The sequence below is a fragment of the Pteropus alecto genome, unplaced genomic scaffold, assembly GCF_000325575.1.
Source record: "Pteropus alecto unplaced genomic scaffold, ASM32557v1 scaffold143, whole genome shotgun sequence".
In the NCBI taxonomy this organism is placed as follows: Eukaryota; Metazoa; Chordata; class Mammalia; order Chiroptera; family Pteropodidae; genus Pteropus; species Pteropus alecto.
Genome location: NW_006434828.1, coordinates 2,146,055 through 2,171,047, shown reverse-complemented (window position 1 = coordinate 2,171,047; position 24,993 = coordinate 2,146,055). Strand labels below are relative to the sequence as shown.

Genomic DNA, 24,993 nt, shown 5'->3' with positions numbered 1-24,993 from the left:
GACAGAGGGCGGGATGAGGGGCGCGGGGGGCAGGATGCGGGGCGGCCTGGCTCAGAGGGGGCGGGAGAGGAGGGCCGCGTGCTGGCCCGGGGCTCTCTGACCTCACGCCTACCTCGTCCCTTGGCCGCAGAGCACAGGCCCCCAGAGGCGAAGGCCCATCGTGTGCCCAGGGCTGGGCGCCCTGGACCGCTCGACGAGTTCCGCCTTCTCATTGTGGTCAGGAAGGGCGCGTCCTTGCAGAACGCTAAGTCCCTCTGTCGCGAAGATGCAGTTTGCCCACCCACGGCTCAGGGCCACCGGCCAACAGAATTTCCCTCAGACCACAGAGAAGATGGTGTGTGGGCGCCTGAGTCAGCGCCCGTGGCCTTGGGAGGGCTGTGGCCCTGAGCTTGCAGCCGGGACCATCCTCCCGCCCACCTGAACCCACTGGAAACTATGTGTCAGGAAGCCCGGATGACACGGCTTTTATGGAGAAGCGAGTCGTCGTGGGAACGACATCGTGGGACCCGGGCTGCTCTGCGAATCCCAGAGCGAAGGAGCCCGGGGTCTCGGGCGTGGTCCCCGCGCCGGACAGTCCTCTGCACCCTGGTCGGCGGCTTCTCCCACCTCGCTCTCCTCAGCCGCTCGGGGACCCCGGCACCCCCAGGGCCAGCACGAGGGGGCGTCGTGGGCCCGGCCCCTGCAGGTCTCGCTGTGACCGTCTTGGACAAACGGCCAGGCTGCAGGCTCTGCGGCTGAGCCCCCTGCCCCCAGCTCTGGTCTCAGAACTTGGACTCCCAGCACCTATGCGAGGAACTCAGGACGCTGGGGTGCTCTGGATGGCCTCTTTAGGGTGCCACCCCCTGCGCGTTAGCTTCTCCTGCATCTACTCGGGTTGACGTGCCAGACCTTGGACCTGCTGTGACCTTGGCCTGAGCCCCTGTGCCAGCCCCGTTCCCTTACACCCATGTCCCCTTCTGAGACCTACTTGTCAACCAGGGTCTCCATCAATGTCCCCAGTCAACGTGTCCTTGGCTGTCCACACTCTGTGCTAATTTGACATTATGCATCTGCCTGGATCTTCCCTGGTTTTTACAAATCAGACAGCGTCATCTGGGAGAGGGCAGATGGTGGCATTTACAGACCAGAGGTCGGGAGCCCCCTGCCTGCCGGGGCTGGGCCCCCGACAGGAGTGCGTGGAGTGGCTCTGGGCTGCGGCGTCATCGGGCTCCGAGGGGACAGCAGCCCAGTTCCTTGTCAGTCTGCATCACACAAGATGCTGGCCCAGGAGCAGCAGGTGCTCAGATTGTTCTCAAGAGAAGTGAGAAATCTGAATTTTTATATGAAATCACTCACATTACAGATGTTAATTCATTAGTGTTTTAAAACACTGTGAGATCCAACCAAAACACGTCTGCTGACCAGATGTGGCCCAGAGAGCACCAGTCATGACTTCTGCTAAAGGTATTATAGGCTTACCACGCACCAGGCATTGTTCTAAGTGCCTTTTGTAGATACCTCTTTGCATCCTCATTGCAATATCATGAGGCAGAAACTATTATCATCCTCCTATTTTACTCATAAAAATAAGACAGATAATCTCAAAAAGAGATCATCTGTCCTCAAGGTCACACACCCAGAAAGTGTCAGCCTCCCGAGCCCATGCCCAAACCACCATGCCACACTGCCTTCACAAGCAAGGAAGGGTTAGGGAGGGATGTCTTTTGAAAGGCTATAATATAGTTTTCAAAAACACTAGCATAAAATACATAAAAAGGAAAACCAGCCCTTCTAGACATGTAGGATTTTAAGTAACTTCTTTGGTTTCCAAACATTCCTTTTAAAAAAAAAACAAATTTAGTAGAGTTGTCAGTGAAGGCCTGTGTGAGTCTCCGCCTGGCTCTGTGTCCCCCGGGAAGGGGGCGCCCCTCCTCAGCCCCTTGGTGAAGCATCTTTGTGGCGGAGAATGACAGCCGTGGCTCTTAGCCCCAGTGACTGTGTGCATGCGTGCACACGTGCACGTGTGTGTGTGTGTGTACGCGTGTGTGCGTGTGTGTGCGCATGTCAATTGGGTGGGCATGAGAACTGGATATGTGGATATGTATTTTGGGAAGATGTTCCAGATGGTTCTGCTAGCTCCATTCTGGTTGAGAATGATTAAACATTTTTAACATTGTAACTATTCTTCAATGCCACTGTAATCAAATCTACTAGCTGAGTCCATCCACTTATTCCTACTGTAAATGAAAAACCTATTATCTCCACCCTTTTATCAAAGTGGTTTGTGCTCGTTCAGGAAGATGCACAAGATACGAAAAGTAGAAGGAAAAAAAACACGCGACGCACCGTAACACACCCACTACGCGCCACCATTCACACGGTGGCGCATTTCCTCTTGGTCTTTGTAATATGCAGAAATCACGTGTATGCATGTGGTGTCCCAACGTACAACTAACCCATTATCTTCCTTTTTAAACTTAATATTTGATCACGAATCTCTTTTATGTTACTAATATAATGTGTCAGAAAAGTTGTTTAATGGCTCTTTAATATTCTATCTAGTGCATTTGTGATATTTTTTCAACTTTCCTGTGATTAAATAATTCAGGGTTTTTCCTCTCAAGTTTATTATTGTAAAAATTCTGAAATAAATCTTTGTCTTTTTTATATATATAATTTTGGGTTTGGCCCCCAGAATAGAATTTCCGGAGAGGAAATGAATGAGTAAAAGAATAGGAATATTTTTCAATCTCATACCATGTGTTGCAAAATTTATTTCAAAAAATTTTGAAAGAATGTATTTTCCCTCTAGTGGTGTATCAGACTGCCAATTATCCCACACTCTCCCTGGCTTTGGCAGGTCTTAAGGAAGGGAGAGAAAAAATGCAAAGTTTCTATTTTAAAAACAGCTGCACACGCACCCAAATGCACATGGTGGGTGCGGCTCTCCCTCCACACATGTCAGTGGGTAGCCGCCTTCCCGAGCCAGAAGCTTCTAGCATTTCAGTCAGGTGAATCGGAAGAAATCTGAGAAAAACAATACAAAAACGAAGATGGAACTGGTGTCTGAACTGTCTGAAATCCCACTGATGGAGTTTTGCCTCCGCACGACCTGTCTGTCCGCTTCCTACGAGGCGTGTCTGAGAGACGGAGCGAACTACGAGCACAAGTTCAAGGGGGCGTTCCGTGGGCTCTCAGACCCTGAACCCAAGGTCAACAGGGAATGCCGGCCGGCCAGCCTCCCTGCCTCCGGGACCGAATCCCCCAGCCTGCGCCCCTAGACTACATCGGGTTCGTTCAGCCTCTATATTCTCGAGAGAGGGAGAAAAGAGGCCCGGGGGGTAATTAGAAGGACTGAACTCTGCCTCCCCGGGGTGGAGGTCAGACCGTGCTGTATAAGCATCTGTCTTTCTTTATCCCACCGAGCCGGCCGGCCAGCCTCCCTGCCTCCGGGACCGAATCCCCCAGCCTGCGCCCCTAGACTACATCGGGTTCGTTCAGCCTCTATATTCTCGAGAGAGGGAGAAAAGAGGCCCGGGGGGTAATTAGAAGGACTGAACTCTGCCTCCCCGGGGTGGAGGTCAGACCGTGCTGTATAAGCATCTGTCTTTCTTTATCCCACGCACAGAACGTGGTAGGATCCGAAACGGAAGGTAGTGACAAAGGGACCCGGATGACCAATGAGAAGGCCGAGAAGCAGTGCAGCGTGGCAGCAGCGAACAGATCTCGGTTGGAGGTAGCGTTCTCCAGTGACAGGAACGGAGGTCCTCGGAGGAACAGGCAACACCAGGGCTGGCCCAGAGAACGCACACGGTTAGCCTGGAACGTTCTGTGGTGCCAGAAAGTAAGAAAGTGACCCAAAAAGGATGGGGTCAGGTCAAAACAAGAGCCAACTTGGAAGATACCCCAACGACCAAATCCGGGGCAAGATGAGCCAAAAAATATACAGCAGTCGCGACGCAGTGTGACCCCTGGAATAAACCGAACCCGCGTCCCCAGCCGTGCAAACGAACAATCGGGCAAATAAACGGAAGAGAGAGAACAGCTCTTACGGCAAATTTCCAGTTCGTACAGGTAGAACAAACAACGGAACTAGAAAGCCATTATTTGGCTGACCTGTCCTATCAATAGTTGTAGGCGAAAATCATTCAATGGATGATAACATGCTAGTGAGTGAAAGTACGATGAGAAACGAGATATTGACCAAACTCAAATCATCTCCCACTAGATACTTATTAATTACAAGAGGGAACATACTAACCCGACGGCCGGAGAAACCTAGCGGGCACCACGTTAACCGAATCACCCAGGGACGTTACTGGTAACATCACAGGGACCTCGGGTACCCCTGCCACCACGGGCGCACTTTTGTAGGGTGCGGTGCTGCTTCTGGGGTGTCCTTGGCCAACATGCATAAGCTCAGTCTCATCAAGAGAAAATGTCAAACAAATAGAAATCGAGAGACAGTCTGCCATTGAGGGATGTCTGAGACCAAGGCCACAGGACGGCCGAGGGCGATGCAGGGCTCCAAACTGGGTCCTGGCCGCAAAGGGGCAATGGGCGAAATGTAAATAAGGTCGATAGATTACTTAATAGTGCTATATCAACATTGATCTCCTGGTGTCAACTGCACTTTTGGTTATGTTAGATGTTACCATTTAGAGAAACTAGAAAGGTGTAGTCGAATATCTGTACTTTTATTGCAATTGTAAGATCTAAATCATTTCAAAATAAAAAGCAAAAAAAAAAAAGGTGATGGCATGATTTTATAGGTTTTCAAAATTTTTCATTTGGAATATGATGTATTAATCACTTTGGGGAGAAACTGCTATCTTAACAACACGAAACTTTTCATTAAGTCACATGGCTTGGTCTCTTCCTTAAAAACTAACACACTAACAATATAGAGTTTATTTAAAAGTTTTGGGAGTAAAATTCGCCAGGAAACGGACAGTATTTTAATATGAGCAGAAGAGACAGTAGTCGTCCAAACTCAACAATGCCGGCTAGAGGAGAAAGTCAAGTTGAACTAACTGTACAAATCCCTGACATGCCGTCTTGATTACAAAAGAACTCGAACTAGCATTTATAGGAACACTTAGTGAAACTCGAGTCTTGCGAAAGTACATATGTAATCGAGGCAATTTCAGAGACGAACCCTGGATTTCCTGCAGCTGAATTAAGAGGCAGGTCAATTAGCTCTCTCGATGAGGGCCAGCTTCAGTGTCATGGATAATTAAGCCAGGCTGCCCAAGTGCTTGATTAAGCCGTAAATTACTGACAATTTCAGAGTGAGCTAATCAGGGAGGCCCTCCAACTGGCTACGCGTTTTACCCTAAAATGAAGCAATCGTCAAAAGCCTGGATATCGAGTTGGATGTTAAGCACGTTAATCCCTAATCCCTGAATATACTGTTTGGCACCCACTTAAAACTGCGGTCAGTTTCCATCACAGAGCTTCTGTAAAGCTTCTCATTCACGACGATGTTCTAACCTTTTGTAATTTTTATATCCATTACTCAACCGAATCCCCAACAAAATGATCTAACAGAATAATAGGGAAAATTCTCCGGATCCCTGGGCACTAGGAAAAGGCGCCATCCAAACTCCTAAATTTACATTTTCCAGGCAGGGCTGCAGGTTGCAGTGGTCCAGTTAATAGATTTCAGTCCTGCCGCACGCCGTCTGGGGTCAGCCTCAGCTTGTGAGTGTCGGCGCCCATAGGGAGAGGGGGAGGGGGCTCCAGGGGCAGAGCAGGACATTCCGCTCTGGGAGAGGAAGGCCCCCACTCCCAGGGTACCCATGGAGGAAGAGTCGCAGATTTAGTCTCCACTGGATTACAGGTCCTGCTTCTACTCGGGAGCTCGGTGAGAAATGCTGAAGTTGGGGTGCCACCATTTGGGGCTCTTGGTGCCAGTGGACCAGTAGGCGAAGACAGACGTTGCTCTACTGATATGTGGGCCAGGTCATTCTTCGTGGGGACCATCCTGTGCACCGTAGGGTGCTCGGCTTCATCCCCAGCCTCTGTGCCTCCATCACCAACTATGACAACCAAAAGTATCCCAGACATTGCCAGATGAACCTGGGGAGACAAAATTGCTCCTGGTTGAGAACCACTAATTTTGGGTGTCATCCTCAACAGTGGGGAGATCCCAAGCTTTTAAGTTCTGATAGTTACCAAATGTCACCGAATTTGCTCGATAAGGGGCTGTTTCTCTGCCGAGTGGCCGATGCAGGCGAGGTCAGACTTCCAGTGACTGCTTCCGCTGACCAAGGCTATTGACCGGCAACCCCAGCCCCCTGCCAGTTCCAGAGAGGGTTTTTCCTGTAAAATATGAGAAAGAAAAAGCTTCTATTTTCAAAAATGCCTTTAGAAATATTGGAGACCACTTGGTACTGAGAAAAAAGGGAACGGGCTAGAACCTGGGGTGGGGGTCAGAACCCTGGCCGCGCCCTCCAAGCCTGCTGCAGGGGTCCAGTTTCTTGGGGGAGAGGCGGTTTTCTCAGGCCATGGGGTCAGTGCCCAGGGACGGGCGACGGTGTCACTGGCCTTCTCCACACCCTCTCTCATCTTTTTCATGTGCTTATTTTTCCCTGGTTGTCGCGGACGGGAATGGTCAGCAAGGACAGGCGAGCTGTGCCCCGCAATGCGTGCGGTCATGGTGTCCTTATGAACCGGCAGCGCCGATGGCTTCACGCACTGAACGTAGGACCTGCACTTTGTAAGTATCTCCTGGATCAACACAGAACGGCCCCAGTAGACAAGGACGCCTTTGTGAGGTCTCACAGTGCCCTCGGCCCGGGCCCCAGTCGGCAGGGAGGCGGGAAGAGGGCGGGCAGGCTGGGGCCAGGCTGCCGACCGGTCTCCTGGGACTGAGCTGAGCCGGGTGCCTGGGGAGAGGGTCTTGTTTCAAGGCCCATCCCTGAAATGCAGTCTCGGGGGAGGTAAAGGAGCTCTCACACACGCAGACTCACACACTCACTCATTCACGCACTCACATATATGAATACACGCAAACACTCAAACATACACTCAGTTTCTCACACACTCACACATGTGTTCACACACGTACACACAAGATCACACTCACACACAGTTAACACACTCTCCCACACAGATTCTCACACACACGCATGCACACACATGCGCGCGCACACACACACACGCACACGCACACGCACACACACACACACACTCCTACTTGGTTTTTGCCCCTAAAAAACGCCCCGGCTCCTGCTCCCCCGGTGACTCGGAGCTCGCAAGGGGAGGCGGCACATCGCGGGGCTGGCGCTTGGTTGGCTGCATCCTCCAGCGGCCAGTCCCCGCTGTCACCCGCCTCTGGTTTATTTAAGCGTGTCCAGAGGCGGGTGACTCAGCGGAGCCTGGGCTCCTTCCAGCGCTTTCTCGGGCAGCAGGGGCTGAGGCGGGGAGGGGCTGGGAAAGAAAAGCAGAGTCGCTCTTGCCCAGCGGTTTGGGAAGGAGGGGGACAGGGGGCGAGCCTGGAGACCAGCGTGTCCGTGTGGTGCCCCCTCCAGGCGTCCCCGCAGACCGGGAGGCAGGGGCACTGGTGTCGGGGCACCCAGGGCCCAGCCACAGTGGGATCTGTCCCTCCAACAGCTCGCCACCGGGGTCCGGAAGTGTTCTGACATGGGCCGACGTGGGGGTCACAGGAACCCCGGGAAACAGGAATCACAAGTGAGCCAAGACGTGGCCCTGAGGCCTCTGTGGGGACTCTGTCTCGGGCTGCAACACGATCGGGGACACGGGTGTGGTCTGTGCTGGTCCTCGCCATCTGCGGACACGTTTTCAGGCAAAGGGAGAGCAGAAGGCTTTCGCGGCCGGATGTGTCTGCAGTTCCGTGGTTTGTCCCAGCTGCTTCTCAGAGGGGCTCAGGCCAGTGGCTCACCGAGGCCCGGTGCCACTGTTGTGAAATGTCCTTCCGCCCAGACCCGCTGCCCTGCGTCTTGAGGCCTTCCCAGTGGGTCTGCTGGGTGACTGGCACTGGTGGCAGCGGGAAGGCTGGTCCCCCCTGCAGGGTGCCGGCTTCCGGGGGGCGCCCCTCCTCCCCCCGACAGGCTTCTGAGAGGAGCTCGGACGCCACTCCGCACATAGCCTGACCTTCCCGTCGACACCGCGGGAAACCTGGAGCCGCTCAGAACGCATCTGGGCTCCGAGTGCCGGCCGGAGGCTGGTGGGGTCAGGCCTTCAGATGGGACGCCGGCTTGTCATCCAGCACCCGTGGCACAGGACGCAGAGCTGCCGTCGCTGGCCGGGGACAACGTGCCGCCAGGGGGCAAGGGGCCTCTGGGTGGAGCCTCTGCTCCCCTGTCGGGGGAGATGCTGCTTCAGGATACGTGTCTTTGAGTTTTAAATATTCTGTTTCAGTTCAGAAGGAATAGGAGGTGACGGGGGCAGCGAGGTTGCAACAGAAACCGAGTTTCAAACCGAGTGAAAGGGGTTCCACGGGGCGTGGGGTACAGAGAAGGGGCATGGGTGGAAGGGGGAAAGAAAAGGGGAGCCTCGCGGGGTGGCCCTGGGGGCTGGTGATGAGGCGGGAGCCTCGCGGGACCTGGGCTCAGGTGTCGCGCTGGGCTGATGCAGGCCTGGTTCAGAGTGGGTGGGGCACAGGGAACCCAGGGGGCCCTGGACCAGCTCCGGGGCTCCCTCAGCGGAGAGGATGGGGTTGGGGCCCAGGCTGCGAATGACTCTGCTCAAGGACTGGCCTGTGTCCCGTTAAGACTTAGAGGAAAGTCACAGCCCTGGCCCCATCGTCACACACAACTCCTGACCTTCTCAGCCCCTGTAGCCCATGCCTGGATTCCAGACAAAGCCCAGGTCCACACAGTAACCTGTTATGCGCCCTAAAAATGAAGCTGGGGGCAGGGTCTCAGGTGGGCCTGGGAGGGAAGCCGGTGGGCTGGGCTCCAGCAGCCCCTGGCCGGTGCGAACCCACAGCTGCACCCTGCCCGTGCGGAGGGCTGTCATCCAGGGAGGTGCCCGTGCCTTACGGGGACAGCCAGCAAGCGCCCGCGGGAAGGGAGTGTGTAGGGGGAGGAAGCTGACAGCGAGAAGGAAGTTTTGGGTCATTTTTCGTGCCATGCTTTTTTCTTTCAGTGAGTCTTCTTGTGCCTTTGTGCTTTGTCACCAAAAAGGATTTATTCGGGAAAGAGAAAGGGTCACAGCCCGTGCGTGCAGACATGGCGAGCCCCGTGCTCATTCTGGTCAACGTGCCAAGATGGGGAGTCGTCTTACTTTCTGGGGGCTCTGGGAGAATCCATATATTTGCCTTTCCCAGCTCTAGAAGTTCCCCACAGTCCTGGGCTCCTGGCCCTGCTTCTAGCTTCCAAGCCCGCAGAGGTCCTCCTCACGCTGCCATCTGTCTGGGTCCCTGCAGCTGGGACTGGACCCACCTGGGTAAGCACCTCATCCTGAAGTCCTTAACTGTAATCGCACCTGCAGGGCCCTTTGCCATGTTTTCCTAAAACCAGGAAGACTGTGGTCCCAGAGCTGGTTTGGGAGCTGGAGTGAAGACCGGCCGGGGCTGCGCGAAGCCGCGTTTCAGGGACCTGCGGACGCTGAGCTCTTTCCGCGTCGTTTCGGACAAGGAAGCTGAACAGCCATGTTCAGGTCTGACGTGGTCATGCTTGAGAGCTGAGACACCCAATGTCCCCGACTCCTCAGGGATGCAGCCACCCACTGAACGATGGGGTTCCCACATCCGGAGCAAACCTGCAGCGTGACCCCCGATCATGTGCACGGGTTTCTTGAACTTCAGGACTGCTGTCGGTCTCAGCACTTGGTCACCTCTCACCCCAAGACCCGTCTCCAAAGAGGCACCTGCCACGTTTGGCCCCGGCCGGCCCACCACAGATGGCAGTGGGTGAGAACGAACTTCTTATTTAAGCCGTTGCTACCAATACATTTGCTCCCTTTGTAAATGCCATTTTAATTTCCTAAGTACTATAGTGATGAACATTCTTGTTCCCCCAATCTTTAGCCACATCCAAATTATTTCTTTAGGAAAAATGAGGAAAAAATTATTGGGTTGAAGGCATGAGAAGTTCTTGAGGTTTTCGCTCACGCAGAACGTTTGAGACTAAGAATCCGCGATGCCGTCTGCTCTCTGAAACCTCCCGCCCGATCGATCATTGCCTATGGCTCTCTCCCCGCTTCAAAGACTTATTTCTCCGCAGAGTCTGTGTCTTTAGCCAGAGTGACAGTGACTTGCAATTCAGAGGACGGTGTGATAGGAATGATCCTAACCACGTGAATGACGGCAGCGAAGTTCATTCGGAAAACCAAGCGACAGGAACAGGAAGGGAGCAGAGTGGCTGCCCCCGACAGACGTCTGGCTCCGGCAGAAGCATTTGCTTTGGGCCTTCCAACTCAAGAAGGTTCCAGAACCCAGCGCTCGCCCTGTGTGTTTGGTTTGCTTCGTCAGTCCTCTGCTGCTGCAAGGGGCGGGGACGCGGAGAGAAGCTGCCCGCCCCAGGCTGCGGACCGGGATCTGCAGCCCCATCATGGGTGGGGGTGGGGGGGGCATCGAAGCAGCATCAAAACAAACACTTCCCCCTGATACTGCAGGACGATGCTGAGCACGGACGCCTGCTCAGCTTCTGAAATCGGGCAATATTCACGTGCCTCGGGCAAAACTAAAGCAGTTGGGGACACACGCCCCATTTCCACCCACAGGCCCTGTGCTCGTGGGGAAACAGGCTGGAGCCGAGTGCGGCAGCCATCTGCTGGGGACCCAAGATGTAGGGGGAGGCAGCCGGCGGGCCTGAGGCTCCGGTGGGGCTGAGCCATTCACCTTGGACATCACTCACGCCAGCCTCGTGAACGACCTGACCCAGTTTTTCACCGTTAGTTGACTGATGCGGGACACCTGCAGGCTGGCTTTTCATCGCTGTGCGGCTCTCGACACACGGCGTGTCGCCGGCTGGCCTCGGTCGCTCTCCTTACGGCTGGGCGCGGTGTGCGCTTAGAGCTTAGAACGATGTTAAGTCACCTGAGGTTTTGGCGCGTCCCCCGGCAGCTGGAAAATGGCTGGCTCTGCTTTTGGTCCAGGGACAGGTCACACCCTGGAACTGTGTGCCCAATCGAGAAAGGGCGCGTTCATTCACCTTGTCACACCCCGGCCGAGCTCACTCCTGGGCAGGTCTGTGCAGGCGCCCGTGTGGCGGGGGCAGGGGAAGCCCTGAAGGAGGGCACTCTATGGACCCGAAGCAAGGGGCCGCGGGGCTGCACCTGCACACAGCCAGGGCAAAGACAGCTCAGTCTCAGCCCCCGCCCCGGAACCCCAGCAGCCACTGGTACCCAGCTCCTAGGCTCCTGATTTAGAGGCTGCAAAGTACTGGTTTTCTATCTACATTTATTAGGTGGGATTCTGCCATGTAGAATTATCCAACCCTGGCTGTGTGATCACCCTGGAAGCTTAATTTTGTTACTCGGGAGGACGCCAGAGCATCGATTCATGATCCCGAATGACAAACAAGGGGGAGGGGGAGCCGGCTGCTTATTCTGCCTTTCGTGTATAGGAGGAAGTTTTAGTACGTAATTACGAATTTGGGATGAAAAACAAACACATAATGTATTTCCCATCCTCAATCTGTCCCACGGTTGGCCAGTGGGTGCCCCTAAGGCCGGCATCCATCACCTTTTGAAAGGGACCTACTTGTCTTTGACACGCTCATGAACCTGGGACATCTCGTACCAGATGTCGACCTACACGATGACTGTCCAGGCCTAGCATTAGCTCTTTCACAGACAAGTTCTTGTTCCAGTTAGTTAAAAAAGAAGTGCAGAGACCGCGGCCAGGGCGCCGGCGACTCTGGGTCTTCCCAGGTGGACGGCGCTCGGGGACAGCTGCCACTTGGAAAAGAAACTCAATCATAAGGTTGCACATCAAAGCTAAGATTACTGGCTTCTAACAACGTTACACGATGTCTGAACTGTTATTACATACTTTTAATAACAGTGATAACAGGATGGGTTCTTTTGAAATTAAAAAGGGAGTGTTTATTCACTATGAAATCACATTCAGCTGTCTCAAGATTTTCTGTCCTCAGTATACATCCCGGACAAATGGAGTCAAAATGCTGCGTTTGGGTCACGTGAAATTATTTTTTCTGTCTACTTACTCCACTGCTGTTCCCTTACCCTTTAGGAAACCGTTTTTATTAGTTTTCAGCTTACCCTTCCGCCGTTTCTTTTTGAGAGTGAACACGCACGTGTGCCGTGAGTCCGGCCGCCCTCTCAGCGCGATGGAGCCCGTGACCCCGCGCTGCGGGTGTCGCTGCTGCAGTGTGTGGGGTCCTCACCCTTTGCGGCCACAGGCGCACACTCAGCTCCTGGTTACCGACTGGCTTCTCTGAACGGAAGCTGCTGGGAGCTGTGAGGCTGACGCGGTTCGCAGGTAGTAACCCGGAGCTGAAGGGACTGGCATCGCGGCTCTCCGGCCACTGACCCCGACTGCTTGAATTTCCATCTCCTAAACTGTAAAACGACGAGTTTTAACAACGTGACCTACCGCTCAAGGTCAAGTAAATTAACTTAAAAGGTATTTCCATAAATGTTAACAGAAACTGCAACAGCCAGTAAAATGTATGTAAAATGAGGACACAAGTCACGTAACTATCGCTATATCGGTCGTTTCTAATTAAGAAAGTCATATTTCAAGAGACAGTCACAAAGCAGAACGTGGCCACAGAAAGACCAGGATAGTGAAATGTCCAGAAATTGCCTCAGATGAAACAGTTGAAGAATTCAATTAAATATTTATTGAACAAATGCAGAATGAATGAATGCAGGGATGTTTTAACCTGAAGACACAATAAACAGCTTCAAACACTCAGAGGGCGTCACACGGGAAAAGGAGGGGCTCGTTCCGCATTTCTCCAAAAGGCAGAGCTTGAACCGAGGGTCAAACGTGAGCAACCGGGAGCTGCAGGGCAGCTGGACAAAGTTGCTCGTCATCTTCACGGCTTCTGTCCCAGGATGACGCATCCCTGTGCAGGGCTCCCCTCTCCTGAAGGGCCGTGTGACAGCGTGACGCATCTCGCGAACGTCTTAATGAGGCTCACTTCCACGGCAAGCCCTCCACTGCGGCCACGGGCGCGCTCACACCATCAGCGAAGCCAGGGAAAACAGCCTGGTCTCCTGAGACCATTCGGGTCCCCGGCTGCGTCTCTGCAGTGGCAACTCCGGGGCGAGGAGCAGAGTGCGCATTCTCCCGAGGGGGCGGATGGGAGCGCCCCACAGTGCAGGTCCCGCCGGGCACAGCCTTCCTCCCCGGGCGCGCCCCTACGGCCAGCAGCAGGAACGGTGTGCTGTGCGTGACCGGGAAACACAGGTGACGGGCACCTGGCTACAGGACGCAGGGGAGCTCAGTCACGAGCCGCTGGGACACACACGGGCTGCGTGACACCGGCGGGCCCACCCGCACTGTGGCGTGATGAAACCGGGCCTGCTTCAACTAGTCAGCGGGGCGCTTAAGGACAAAATACACATGATGCGCTTTACAGTATATGTGTGTTTTACCATCGCACACTCAGGAAGGAAGGCTGAGGCGCTGAATCCATCCAATAAGCTGAAAATAAAAATTTAGCATTTCTGGATCAGTTCAGGACACAGCGCTCCGGGGTGGGTCCGGGAGGCGGGACCGGTCAGTTTTCGAGGAAAGCCACGTAGTCGGTGAGTCTGGCGAGCTGCTGCTCGTTGGGGATGGGCGGGACCGGGGCTGGCTCTGCACGTCAGAGAGACACTGAAGTCAGTGGCCGGCAGCACGGCTGGGTCACACCCGCGCCCTCCGATGGCTCTGGTTTACCTGCAGGGACCCCTCCCCAGGCCTGCCCTGACCGGGACCTTTCTGAGAAGCCAGCCGAGCTGCCTCTGCTTTCAGTCTCCCAGGCTGGGAGGAAGCCATGCCCGGCTTCACTGCGACTGGGGTCGACTTCTTTCCAGAGCGTCCAGGCTTTCTTGCCGAGACCCCCGCCCGTGCGACTTTCACCCTGTGAATGACGGTGCGTGCTTGCCAAGTGACACGCACCTCTACGCCACCACACCAGTCCACGAACAAAAACCAGGCACCCACTGTCGAGCTCAGTCCTGCATTCACGTTGCCACGTGCGGGCCTGGCGCTGCCTTCTGGGGACCAAGTGCCGGCGAGCACCGAGGCACGGTGCTCACAGCAGGCGCAGGCCCGCGTGTCCACCCTTGAAACTACTGTAAGGTGAACTACTGTAAGAGCCCGGTGAAGAACCAAGCTCTGCGAGGTTAGAGCTAAGAGAAATCGACACTAACTGCAAAGCGAAGATTAAGAACGGGACACGCAGAGGAGCACGCGGAGGCACCCACCTGATAAAGGAGCGAACCCGTGAAAGGGGACATCCAGGGCGCCTGCGACTGAACACACAATGCACAGCCCATCAACAGAGGTCGTTAACGACAGAGATTCTCAAGCAGAACGTGTCTTACCCCGACATGCGCTCACGGCCCCTTCTCAACAGAGACAGCGGTTATGCTCCATTTTATCGAGTCTTTGTTTGGTCCCTTTTCACCCAGATTGGCTGGGACCACGTCCCCCCACTCATTTCCACCCTCATGGGGCTGAAGACGTTGAGATCTGTGTAACAGCTCTCCGTGGCATCAACGTCTAAATCTGCCGTCCCCAGCCTTTGTGGCGCTGGGGACTGGTGCCCCATGAGAATCTAAGGCCTGAGCATCTGAGGCGGAGCTAAGGCGGTGATGCCGGCGCTGGGAGCGGCTGCAGATACAGATGGAGCTTCGCTCGCTCACCTGCCGCTCACCTCCTGCTGTGTGGCCCAGGTCCTAACAGGCCTCCGACTGGTACCGGTCCACGGCCCAGGAGTTGGGGACCCTGGTCTAAACAATGGGAATGCAGAGTAGGGGGAAGGACGTGTGGCCGAGGTGGGTGAGAGGGGCTTGTGGGTGTGGGCACATGGCTCCGACACCGGGCGGAGGACACTCCGGGCAGGCAGGAGCCAGCGCCGGGCAGGCCTCACTTCAGAGAAGACTGAGGGGCCGTGAGCTCCGACTGAGACGACAAAGACCGTCGCACTGTTTAAAGCTGTCAAAGGCAGGCCAGGTAACTGTGACGGCTGAGGCCACTGGCAAGTCCTGCTGCGAAGAGGCCCCATGTCTACAGCACAAGGAATACAGGACGTAGCTGGGCACCAAAAAATTTTTTAAGGCAATAGTTTCGGTATTAAAAATGAGCACATTTACAAATGGTTCTATAAATAAAAGAACAGAAAATTAATATTTAGTAAAAATTAAGTTGTAATAAGAATTATAAAACATCCACGTAAAAGTTGTTGTAAAAGAAATACGTTAAAAAAATTAAAGTAAAACTAAGTGAGCTTCATGACCCTTTCTACTCTGTCCGTCGTCCTAGGCCTGTGTGTGACATAGGAGTCACCTTCATTCTGTCAGCACGGCAGATGTTTCATCAAATCGCTCACTCTCAGCGTCTGAGAAGCCGAGGCGGCCAGCCCCCCGGGGGTCCGAGGCTGCACGAGCCGGCGAAGGGCCCCACTTACCTGGCTTTTTGGGCGTGACCATTCTTGTGGTAGAGTCGGCTTGCCATCCTTGTTCTAATATGCCTAGAAACGTGTATTTAACACACAAATGAAGAAATAAGCAAAACCCCACAATTTTCACTCACTGTCAGTGATACTACTTGTACGTGCCAGGGAGACCTGTCATGCGGTTTTACTAGAAAGTTATACTACAGCATTCTAACGTAAGTAATTTTTGAACAGTTCTGAAACATATCGAAGTTTTATTTTACTCTATCTCACTGGTGTAATCACTAGCAAAATGACTAGTTTTCTATAAAGTATGTCACATGGTATTAACGTGACTAATATCATTAAAAACAGACATAAAGAAAGCTGACATTTCTGCCGTCATCATAGCAGTAACGGCAGAGATGATGGCAACGATGAAACAGCAGCTCACATGTCCAGAAGGCTGCCCAGCGGGGGACGTGCTAGCTGCTTTCATAGGATCATTTATGTAACCACTGTAACAACTCTAAGTGGGACACACAACCATAATGCAACAGATGTAGAAAATGAAGCTTAAGGAATCCAGTGACTTGTTTTAGGTCATGGCTAGCATGGGGTTGGGACCAAATTCAACCCAGCATGGGCTCTGGGTTCTATTATTTATTAGGTAACAAATTACAGATCAATTTCAAGAGAAGAGTCACAATAAAGAGATGTTTGTGTGAGTAACAGTATCATCTACCCCAACAACTGTCATGAGCCTGCCTTCTGTGAGTCCAGAATCGAGCCAGGCCTTGGAAGCCAGACTCAGGTGTGGTGCTGGCTGGGGCGCCTATTCCGGCCGGAGATGACAGCGCGTCTCCCGCCGCCACCCAGTGCAGCAGGTGCCTGCGCTACCCCAAGGGGAGGGCTCCGTCTGCGCATCTCCTGGGAAACGGACATGCAAAGGTGCCGGTGGGGAGAGTGGGGTGCAAGGGTGGGCGAAGCCGCCGCGAGGAAGAGACGGGCTGGAGAGGGAGACTGGGATGAGTGCACCTTTGCCAAGTAAGAGTGAGAGAGGATGTCTACCTGTGAGCGCTGAGACCGCCTGGGGCTTTCTTTAAAAAAGTAAAACGACATTTATCAACACGTTCATTTTCAGAGGGGAACAAAATGATCTAAAGCAGCTGCAGAGTGCGCGCTCAGAATGATGAGCACGCGGCCGCCTGGCGCTCCTGCGTGCCCTTGACCTCCTGGACTCGCACGCCCCACCACGCATGAGAGCCAGGCTAACCTGGGCCCGGCGCGGCCAGCTGTCAAACGCTGCGCTGTCCCTCCTTCCCTGCCCTTTTCCCCGAACCCCGCTGGCCTCCCTGCCTTCCTCCTCTCCCCACTACTGCTCATCGGCCGCTCCGATTGGTCCTCTCTCGGCATCGCCTCGGAGGGCTCCCCACATTTAACATGGTTCAGATCTGGATTGAAGGTCTGAGACATAAAAGTCAAAAATGGTCAGGGGCCATGCCACGGGGCCACGCCGAGACCCCAGAAGCACTACAGAGGTCCCGGTGAGGGAGACCAGAATAACCAGCGGGGTGCCTCTCAGAGACAGCTAAATTTTAAGTTCATAAAACTGGCAGAGCATTCCTCTGCGAAGCTCTGAAGTATCTTTAATTGGTGCGTCTTCTGCAAAACGTGCTTTGAAAGCAAATAAGGCTCCCGTGGTGTGGGGGTTTAGACAAATACATGTAGATGGGGTCGCTCCAGGAAATGTATTTCTCAGGTATATGTCTCCATCCAGCCTGGTCCCCAGCCCCAAGCCCCCGGAGTTTCCTGAGAATGGTGCCTCTTAGCATGTGAATGAGGCAACTTCCGAGCCCCACCTGAGGGTGCGGGCTGCCTGCCGACAGGAGCCCGTGGTTAGACGGGAACTTTCATGCCCACCCTGATTTCCGGGGAGGGCCAGGGACTGGAGGCTGAGTCTGTGTCCAATGGCCAAGGACTGAGTCAGTCAAGGCCACCCAGTGAAGGCCCCGTGAGAACCCGGAAGGGCGGCTGGCAGGCCACCGTGCCGGCCCCACACTCCAGGACAGGCGCTCTCCACATGGGACCTCGTCCCGTGTCTCTCTTCCTTTTAACATCCTTTACAACAAACCAGCGACCGAGAACTGAGTAGCTTTCCTTGAGACCTGTGAGCCATTCTGCTTGGCTCATCAGTCGAACCCGAGGAGGGGTCAGGGAACCTGACTTACAGCCAGCTGGTCAGAAGCGCGGGAACAGCCTGGACCTGAGGCTGGCGTCTGAAGCGGAGGCTGGCCCTGGGGAACCGCGCCCTCCACCCTGGAGTCTGATCGACCTCCCGGTGTGCGTGTCAGGGCTGCTGATCGCTGCTTGGACGTCCTGCTGAGAGCTGTCTGTGGAGTGGGCAGCCTGTGTGTGTGCGTGCGTGCACACACGGCCACACGTGCACAGAGGAACCCCAAATCTCTCATGCGCATTCAGAAGTCCCAAAGCTCTACAGACCACACTTTTTCTTTAATGAAGCTGGTGGCAAAACCTGCTGTAAACCCGTTAAGTCGATTTATAATATAATCTGTCCTCACAAGACCCTACAGACGGCCGCCCCGTGCTGGGTGACAGGGTGCCTGCTGAGTGCTGCGCCCCCTGTGTGTTATGTCACCTTTCTAAAGAACACACAAGACGGAAATTCCAAAACCATACCGTGTTCCAAGGGCTTCTGGTAAGGGACTGGGGACCTGTAACTCACACCTCCACTTCCCCGACAGGACCGGGTCGGCCGCGTACCTTTCACGGCCTCCTCCACAGGGAGCCCAACGAAGGCGGCGAAGTCCTCGGCGACGATGGAGGTGTACGCCTGCGAGACCAGGGTGAAGGCGCGTCTCCGCGTTGCGTCTGCGTGGGAGTGGGGGGTGGGCGGACAGTGACCAAAAGAGCTGATGTTTGAAAACGCATGATTAAATTACATTACTGCCCTTGTTCAAATGGTATAAGCAAGGTTAGATCCAGCCGCAGAGTTCTGCGCTTGCAGATGCGTGTCTGGCTCGCAAGAGGCGCTCAAACGTTGGAACAAATACGTTGCTTATACTTCCTCTTAGACGAATCGCCTTTCTCAGATGACGATGAAAACCACGGAGATAGAAAGAGTTAACATTAACCCCTAAGAACGTTTCACTAAATACATTTATGCGTTTGTAATGGAGGTTTTTAAATTGTTTTTATTCTACTAACAAACGCTGGTGTGAATGGAGCAGAAAAAACCCACCTGTGTCATCGGCTGACCTCTCAGGAGGGTCCCCGACACAGGAGCCCCCGGGAGCTGCAGCGCACCCCGTAACTAGAGCCCTCCTCCTAACTTTCCAGCCTGCTTTGTGCTCTTGACTTCATTCAGGTTCAAGCCCCAAGGTCAAGCCCGAACGGCTGAACCTAACAGGAAGGGGCTGCGAACAGCGGCAGCAACGGAGCCCCGTCCCCAGACGACACGCGGGGCCGCCGGGCCTACCCCGCGAGTGGCCTCTGCCGCCTGTGGCACCCATTGCCCACCGCCACCGCCAGGACCTCCGCAGGGGGCTGGTCTTTCACATTTTACATCCCAAGGGGTCTGGCACCTCTGGCCAGGTGTGTGCTGATGTCGCCAGGACCCAGCTGGGTGCGACCCGCCTCTGTCCTCTCCTGCCCAAGCCTGGCTGCCATCTGACCTCGCCGCCTCCCCCTCGCTGAGCCACGACGCGCGCCGCCTCCCTCACGGTCACAGCCCGTTCCCGCTCACTGCCGGCCTCTCGGCAAGCGACCTTAAATCAGGCTCTTAAAACGTCCTGGAGGAAGGGGAACTCTTTCTGCTGGGGGCGTTCGACAGAAGAGAACCGAGCGCAAGGCTGAAGAAGGAAAGTGGGGAGCCCGCCGCGATGCCCGTCAGTTTCAGGAGCGAGAGGAGACAGACGGGGAAGCACAGGAGCAGACTGTGGGCGACAGCAGCAGGAGAGGGGGACGGAGGGCAAGCGGGACGCGGACATGCGGAGCGCGCAGGCCCCAGGACGTCCGTGAGAGGCCGAAACGCCCCGGGGGCGTCTGACCGCCCAGCACAAACGAATCCAACACCCACATTCTAACTAGTGGCCTTTGAGGTCTGTGAACTGTTACCTCACGAGGACATGCATTACGGTGACATGCTGGAAGGTGGCGGAAACTAAGCCAGCGCCTGCTATCTGTGGCAGTCTGTCATGGGACAAAGGCTTGGTGAAAGGGGGACCCTAAGGGAACGCTCAGCCAGTCATTCGACAAACACTTAAAGCTCCCCGTGCTGAAGGTGGGAGGGAGGATGAGCTGGTCGCCCCACCCCGCCCAACCCGCCTCCGCCCCTCGCACTGCGCTCTATGCTGAGGGGCTGGCCCCCAAGGCCTGCGGTACTGGACTCCCCAGCTTGGAGGTCCTGTAGGTCAGGGGGAAAGGTCCACTGTCCCTTCCCCACCCCATTGAGCCCCTGCATGCAGAGACCCCATGGGGCGGCCCTATTTTCACAGCTCCAGTCACGCCAGCCCCTCGCCTATCCCTCTGGTCCAGGGTGTCATCAGCTACTGTCTACAGCTAGTCCCTGGATGTTTTCCTCTGAGAACAGCTCTGCCGCTCCTCGGTCACTGTCCTGGTAGGACAGTGACTCACTCAGAACAGAGCGGGAGAGATCTAAGAAAGTGGCTGTTCTGAGCTGGAAAAGACGGCTCTGTGCGACATTAAAATGCCGGATTCAGCAGTGACTCAGACCCACATGAGATGACCCTCCCCGGGCCGCAGGTCACGGAGGAAAAGTAGCGCCATTCAAGAGCCTGGGCGTGTAGAATTCTCCACATTTACTCGTGAATGCTGCAGGCGAGCAGAGGGCGTGTTACGCCATGTGAACCAAGCCGAAGACAGCACTACCTCTAACCCCATGTCACCGACGGGGACCATGCAGCGCAGAGGGGTCAGCGAGTGACACAGCCAGGAACTGAACTCTGGAAGTCTGGCTCCAGAGTCCAACCTGCCACGATCTCGCACAGCTTCCGGGGCCACTGGACCGCTCTCCAAGCTGGCACAGGGAAGGACGACTGTCCCCACTGAAGGCGCCCGGGCACGTGTCCCGACGGCCAAAAGACCCGCGCCCTAGTCTTGCCAGTGACTGCCGCGCAGTGCCGTGCGGTCATGAGACCCGGCCAGGCCCTGCAGGCTTGGGCAGGCTTGGGGCTGCTCCCCGCACATGCTGGGCCGGGGCTGCCTCGCTCCACGTGCTCCCTGCCCGCCCGCCACTGCCCTGCTCTCCTGTGCACGTCCTTCACGTTTCCAGTGCCTTCTGTTTCGTCACTTAGGTTGTTCTGTTTTACCATCCCGGGAATTATACCTGGAGAGCAGGCTCCGCTCACGCCTGCTCCCGGTGACAATGACACGCCTTACCAGAGTGATGAGCGGTCATCCAACAACTCCTGCTCCCTGCCTCCTCCGAAGCAGGAAGGCGGACGCTAGCTACAGAAACGAGGTAACGAGGTAAGGATAAGAAATGCGGCGTAAACAGACACCACTGTGCGCATGACCAGAGCGAAGCGGGAAGGCTGGCAGCAAATGCTGGGGGCACAGACAGACAGACAGAGGAAGAGGCGGGCTTCACTGAGGGATCAGTGCCATCGTACCAGGCTTGTCATCTTTCAAAGCAATTTAAGTGAACACCTGAGCACCTTTGTACTGATGAGTTACAAGTCCAGAAGTTGGAGACAACGCCTACCAAAGCCTGAGATCAACAAAGATCAACAAAGATCTCAGGCTTTGGTAGGCGTTGTCTCCAACTTCCAAATATGCACTGTTTTAAACATCTTACTTACCCTGAACTTATTACAGTATTATGAGATTTCACTTCAGTAGAAAACAAACTCTCAAAAAACTCTTCAACTGTCAAAAGCAATTTCAATCTAGAATTAATTTAAGAGATAGGGAGGCCCTGAACTGTCAATGGGATCGCAAGCAACGTAAAATGAAAAGGCATGATTATAACAATTCTAAAAGAGAATTCTGAAAACTGCCCCCATTCGCTTCGCAGAAAATGTGTTTTTAAAAAACACCGCTGACTTAGGTCAGCGTTTCAGCACTCAGGGCATAGGTCTAGTCTGACTTAAGTCTTAACCACAAACGAACTACCTCTAAGCGCGTCCATGATTGGCTGGACCGTCTCAGACCACTGGTGAGCGCCGATGGTCGTGTAGATCCCAGGGAAATCTCTCTGCCAGATCCGCTGTCCTACTGACCAAATCCCTCCAAGTTCGGAATTTGCCTGCAATAAACGTTATTGCCTTTGAGGATGTACACTCTGCAGACTTACCAACAACTGTACCTTAAAACATAATTCAGCATTTAAGAGGCTTAATTACTTTGCAGCTCAATCACTATCAAAAAGGTTTTTAAGTGCTGTAAACAGTAAAGTCTATATGTTAAAATTTTTATTATAATAGTAAATTAAGGCATGAGAATGTAGTCCCACATATTTCGGAATTAAGTCTGAGAATTATCTTAAATGTTCTTTAAAGCATGTTTTAATATTTCATTAATATATATATAATACACAGAATACATAATGTCGATACATATGTAAACTTTTTAGGACAAACGTAATAGCAAACAGCTAACAATACAGACTTGATCTATGATGTCACACGCAGTGGCCTAACAAAGAAGTCCCCACTAGTACCATGGACACTATGCATAGAACTCACAGTTGCTCTTTGTTTAAGCCAATGAAGCAAGAAAAACATTAATAGAATGACAAGGAAAAGAAGAGGGAGCAAAAATACTAACATGATCTGCTGCTTAATATCAATGATGAACAAAAATATTTAGATGAATTTCCCGGTAATATTCTGTGAATGTTCAAAAATTCATTTCATATTTATTCTAGACATAGTGAATCACTTGAAAATAAAAACTTACTCGATTCCACTTTGGAAGAAACTTTTAAGAGGTTATTTCATCTGCTCTCCGACCACAAATAAAAAACCTAAAATCCTAATTAGCAAAAATAATCTTAACACTGTAAGTAATTATCATTTTTAGAATATTCTTATAAGTAGTACCAGGTTCAAAATAAGTACCGTTATAGAGAACTGCATAAATGCGTTAAAACAACAACAACAAAACCCAAACCTTTATCTAAACTGGCTGTTTACCTGTTAAGTTGTTTACCTGTTAAGTGACACATATGAACTATATCAAGAAAGCTGATGGGTAGGAGCTGAACACAGATTTCTACACAGTTAAAGGGAAATTAAAAGTTGATTAGAAGAATTTGAAGATTGAGTTTTAAACTTTAATACCAGTTTAATAATTTCTGTGAACTACAAGGGAAAGCAAACAAACTTTCACAAGGCGGCCCTTTAAATGAATGTCATTACTATAGTAAAGTAGTAAAACATTAAAAGAATACTTACAGATTTTATAGCAGGTGGTATTCTTTTCCAAAGATATCTTGCATTATTCCTAATTTACACCCACCAAGAAAGAATAAGCAATTAAAAAAAATCATCTCAGTAAATGTTGAAAATCTAGATCCCAATACAAACACACAGAAGTATATTTTAAAATACTCTATGTAATATAGAATGAAATTCAGTTTTACATATATTTCTCCAGAGGAAGTAAGAGTAGTTTTTAGGTCAAGAAACATGAAGTATTTTTGCCAAAATACCATTTTGCCATTTATAGCAAATTTTTTATGAACGGTCCAGATCTTAAATAAGACAATAAAGACTTAAATAGAACTACCCAAGCAACTTTTACGTAAAAAGAAACAAACTGATGGATGTCCAGGGCTCTGGTGCTCCCTGACGACATGCACAGAGCACAGTGCGTTTCTTCTTATTGGACCCTTCCTCCCACTAGTGGGTACAGAGCCACCAAAACGTTAAGAATTTTTAAGAGTTTAGAAGGTTGAACCACAACAAACTTTGAACGACGGGATTACAATAAATAAAACAATTTACATGTGTGTAATAAAAATCTTGGTTTAGGTTTTTAGAAGATATGAAAAAAGGTTTTGCAGAATTTTGAACAAAATGTAACAGTGACCGTCGGTGGGTCGTAGCTCTAGGGGTCACCTGTTCCTTTGCAGTTATGCTTTCTAGCTTCTCCTCAATAAACATGAACCAGGAGTAATTAAAAAACAAGAAACTTTCAAGAAATCTCATACACGTTGGTAATGAATTTCTCTTAGCTTTCTCAATCTTCCATTTCCGTTTCTCTTGGTCTATTAATTACACATGAAGTTAAGGACATGAAGGTCATAAGAAAGGTTTATAAAGGCCGAAAAGAAAATTAAACACATTCGCTGACACTGTAGCTTCCCATAACAAATTGGAGTGTTTTTTAGAAGGTAAAACAAGTGTATTTTAAAACAACTCAGCTTAATCACAATTCGTTATGATTCAATAAATATACAGTACAGGACTTTTAAGTATTATAATAAAAGATACAGCTCCTTGTGCCTGTTTTCATGGTACTTCAATGCACAAATAATTTCTGTATGACCCTGAAGAAATCGCTGTTCACAGCTTTAGATAAAAGGTACTTACATGTCATTATGGAGCAGATATAAAGCTAGAAGCTGACCATACACTGGAGGTGTAGCAATTCCTCCAGGAGCCTAGAAGGCCAAAAATGAAAAGGAAAATCCTCACTTAATCTTACATTTTAAAAAAGAGCATATTATTAACACCAACAGAAGTATCAAAGAATAAAAGCTAGAGTATAAAGTTTAGATCTGTCATCGGCAATGATTTCTCTCTCTCTGGGCCCCAGTGTCTTTATATAAACAAAAATATTGAAACAGGATCCTTCTCCCAGGTCTCAAATCCTTACATAACGATCTTACTATTAAAAGAAACAAATATTTCCACCTGATCTCTAAAGCACTATGATTTTTCCCAGTCTATTAATTATGTTGAACATCTAAGTAAACGAGTGGTAACCAGAAAAACATCACAGATAAGTTACAGACATTTCTACCCTCATTCAATTTTAATTCGTTCAGAAAACATCTACTGTCTATTAGTGAGCTGCTTTTTGGGCTGTTGTCTCCTTTGGTTAACTTTTTATTCATGCTTTTTAAGTGCCTTCCTAAGGGGCGGAACCTTTAATGTAGTTTTCACCTGTCTTATTAAAGACAAAACAGTACGCTCACGTCTTATGAGACTACCAAGGGCCTTTCTGAGCGAATGAAAAGTTCCAGTGGTCACATCTCGGGTCTGCGTCCGTGCCTGCACACGTCTTTAACAGGATCCACACCCCTCCAACCTCGAGGACAGCTGTCTAGGCTAACACGAGCAGCAGAGTGGAGACTGTTAGGGGCAGACGCGCACGGTTTTCGGGCACACTAGCTGCAGACAGACGACGAAAAGCTCCCGGCGAGTCCGACGAGACCGGGCCTTCGCCCCCGGCCTTCGGAGCTGGCCGCGACGTCCCGGGCCGCACACGCCGGGCT

General features: G+C 52.2%; 1 protein-coding gene across 2 annotated transcripts in view; it reads right to left on the bottom strand.

Moving 5' to 3' along the window:
* Positions 1 to 12,613: 12,613 nt before the first annotated feature.
* The window catches only part of COPS8 (COP9 signalosome subunit 8), a 12,674-nt gene continuing 294 nt past the window's right edge, over positions 12,614 to 24,993 (bottom strand). Inside the window, exons 2-8 of one of the 2 annotated variants that reach the window (XM_006909893.3) lie at positions 24,086 to 24,156; positions 22,946 to 22,994; positions 21,663 to 21,795; positions 18,291 to 18,398; positions 15,540 to 15,602; positions 14,335 to 14,382; positions 12,614 to 13,723 (exon numbers count right to left, since the gene is read on the bottom strand). In XM_006909893.3, the coding sequence (XP_006909955.1) occupies positions 13,644 to 13,723; positions 14,335 to 14,382; positions 15,540 to 15,602; positions 18,291 to 18,398; positions 21,663 to 21,795; positions 22,946 to 22,994; positions 24,086 to 24,156 (552 nt within the window). In that variant the 3' untranslated portion in view covers positions 12,614 to 13,643. Of the gene's footprint in view, positions 13,724 to 14,334; positions 14,383 to 15,539; positions 15,603 to 17,138; positions 17,900 to 18,290; positions 18,399 to 21,662; positions 21,796 to 22,945; positions 22,995 to 24,085; positions 24,157 to 24,993 lie in introns of those variants that run through there. The other variant, XM_025045437.1, reaches the window with a different exon arrangement.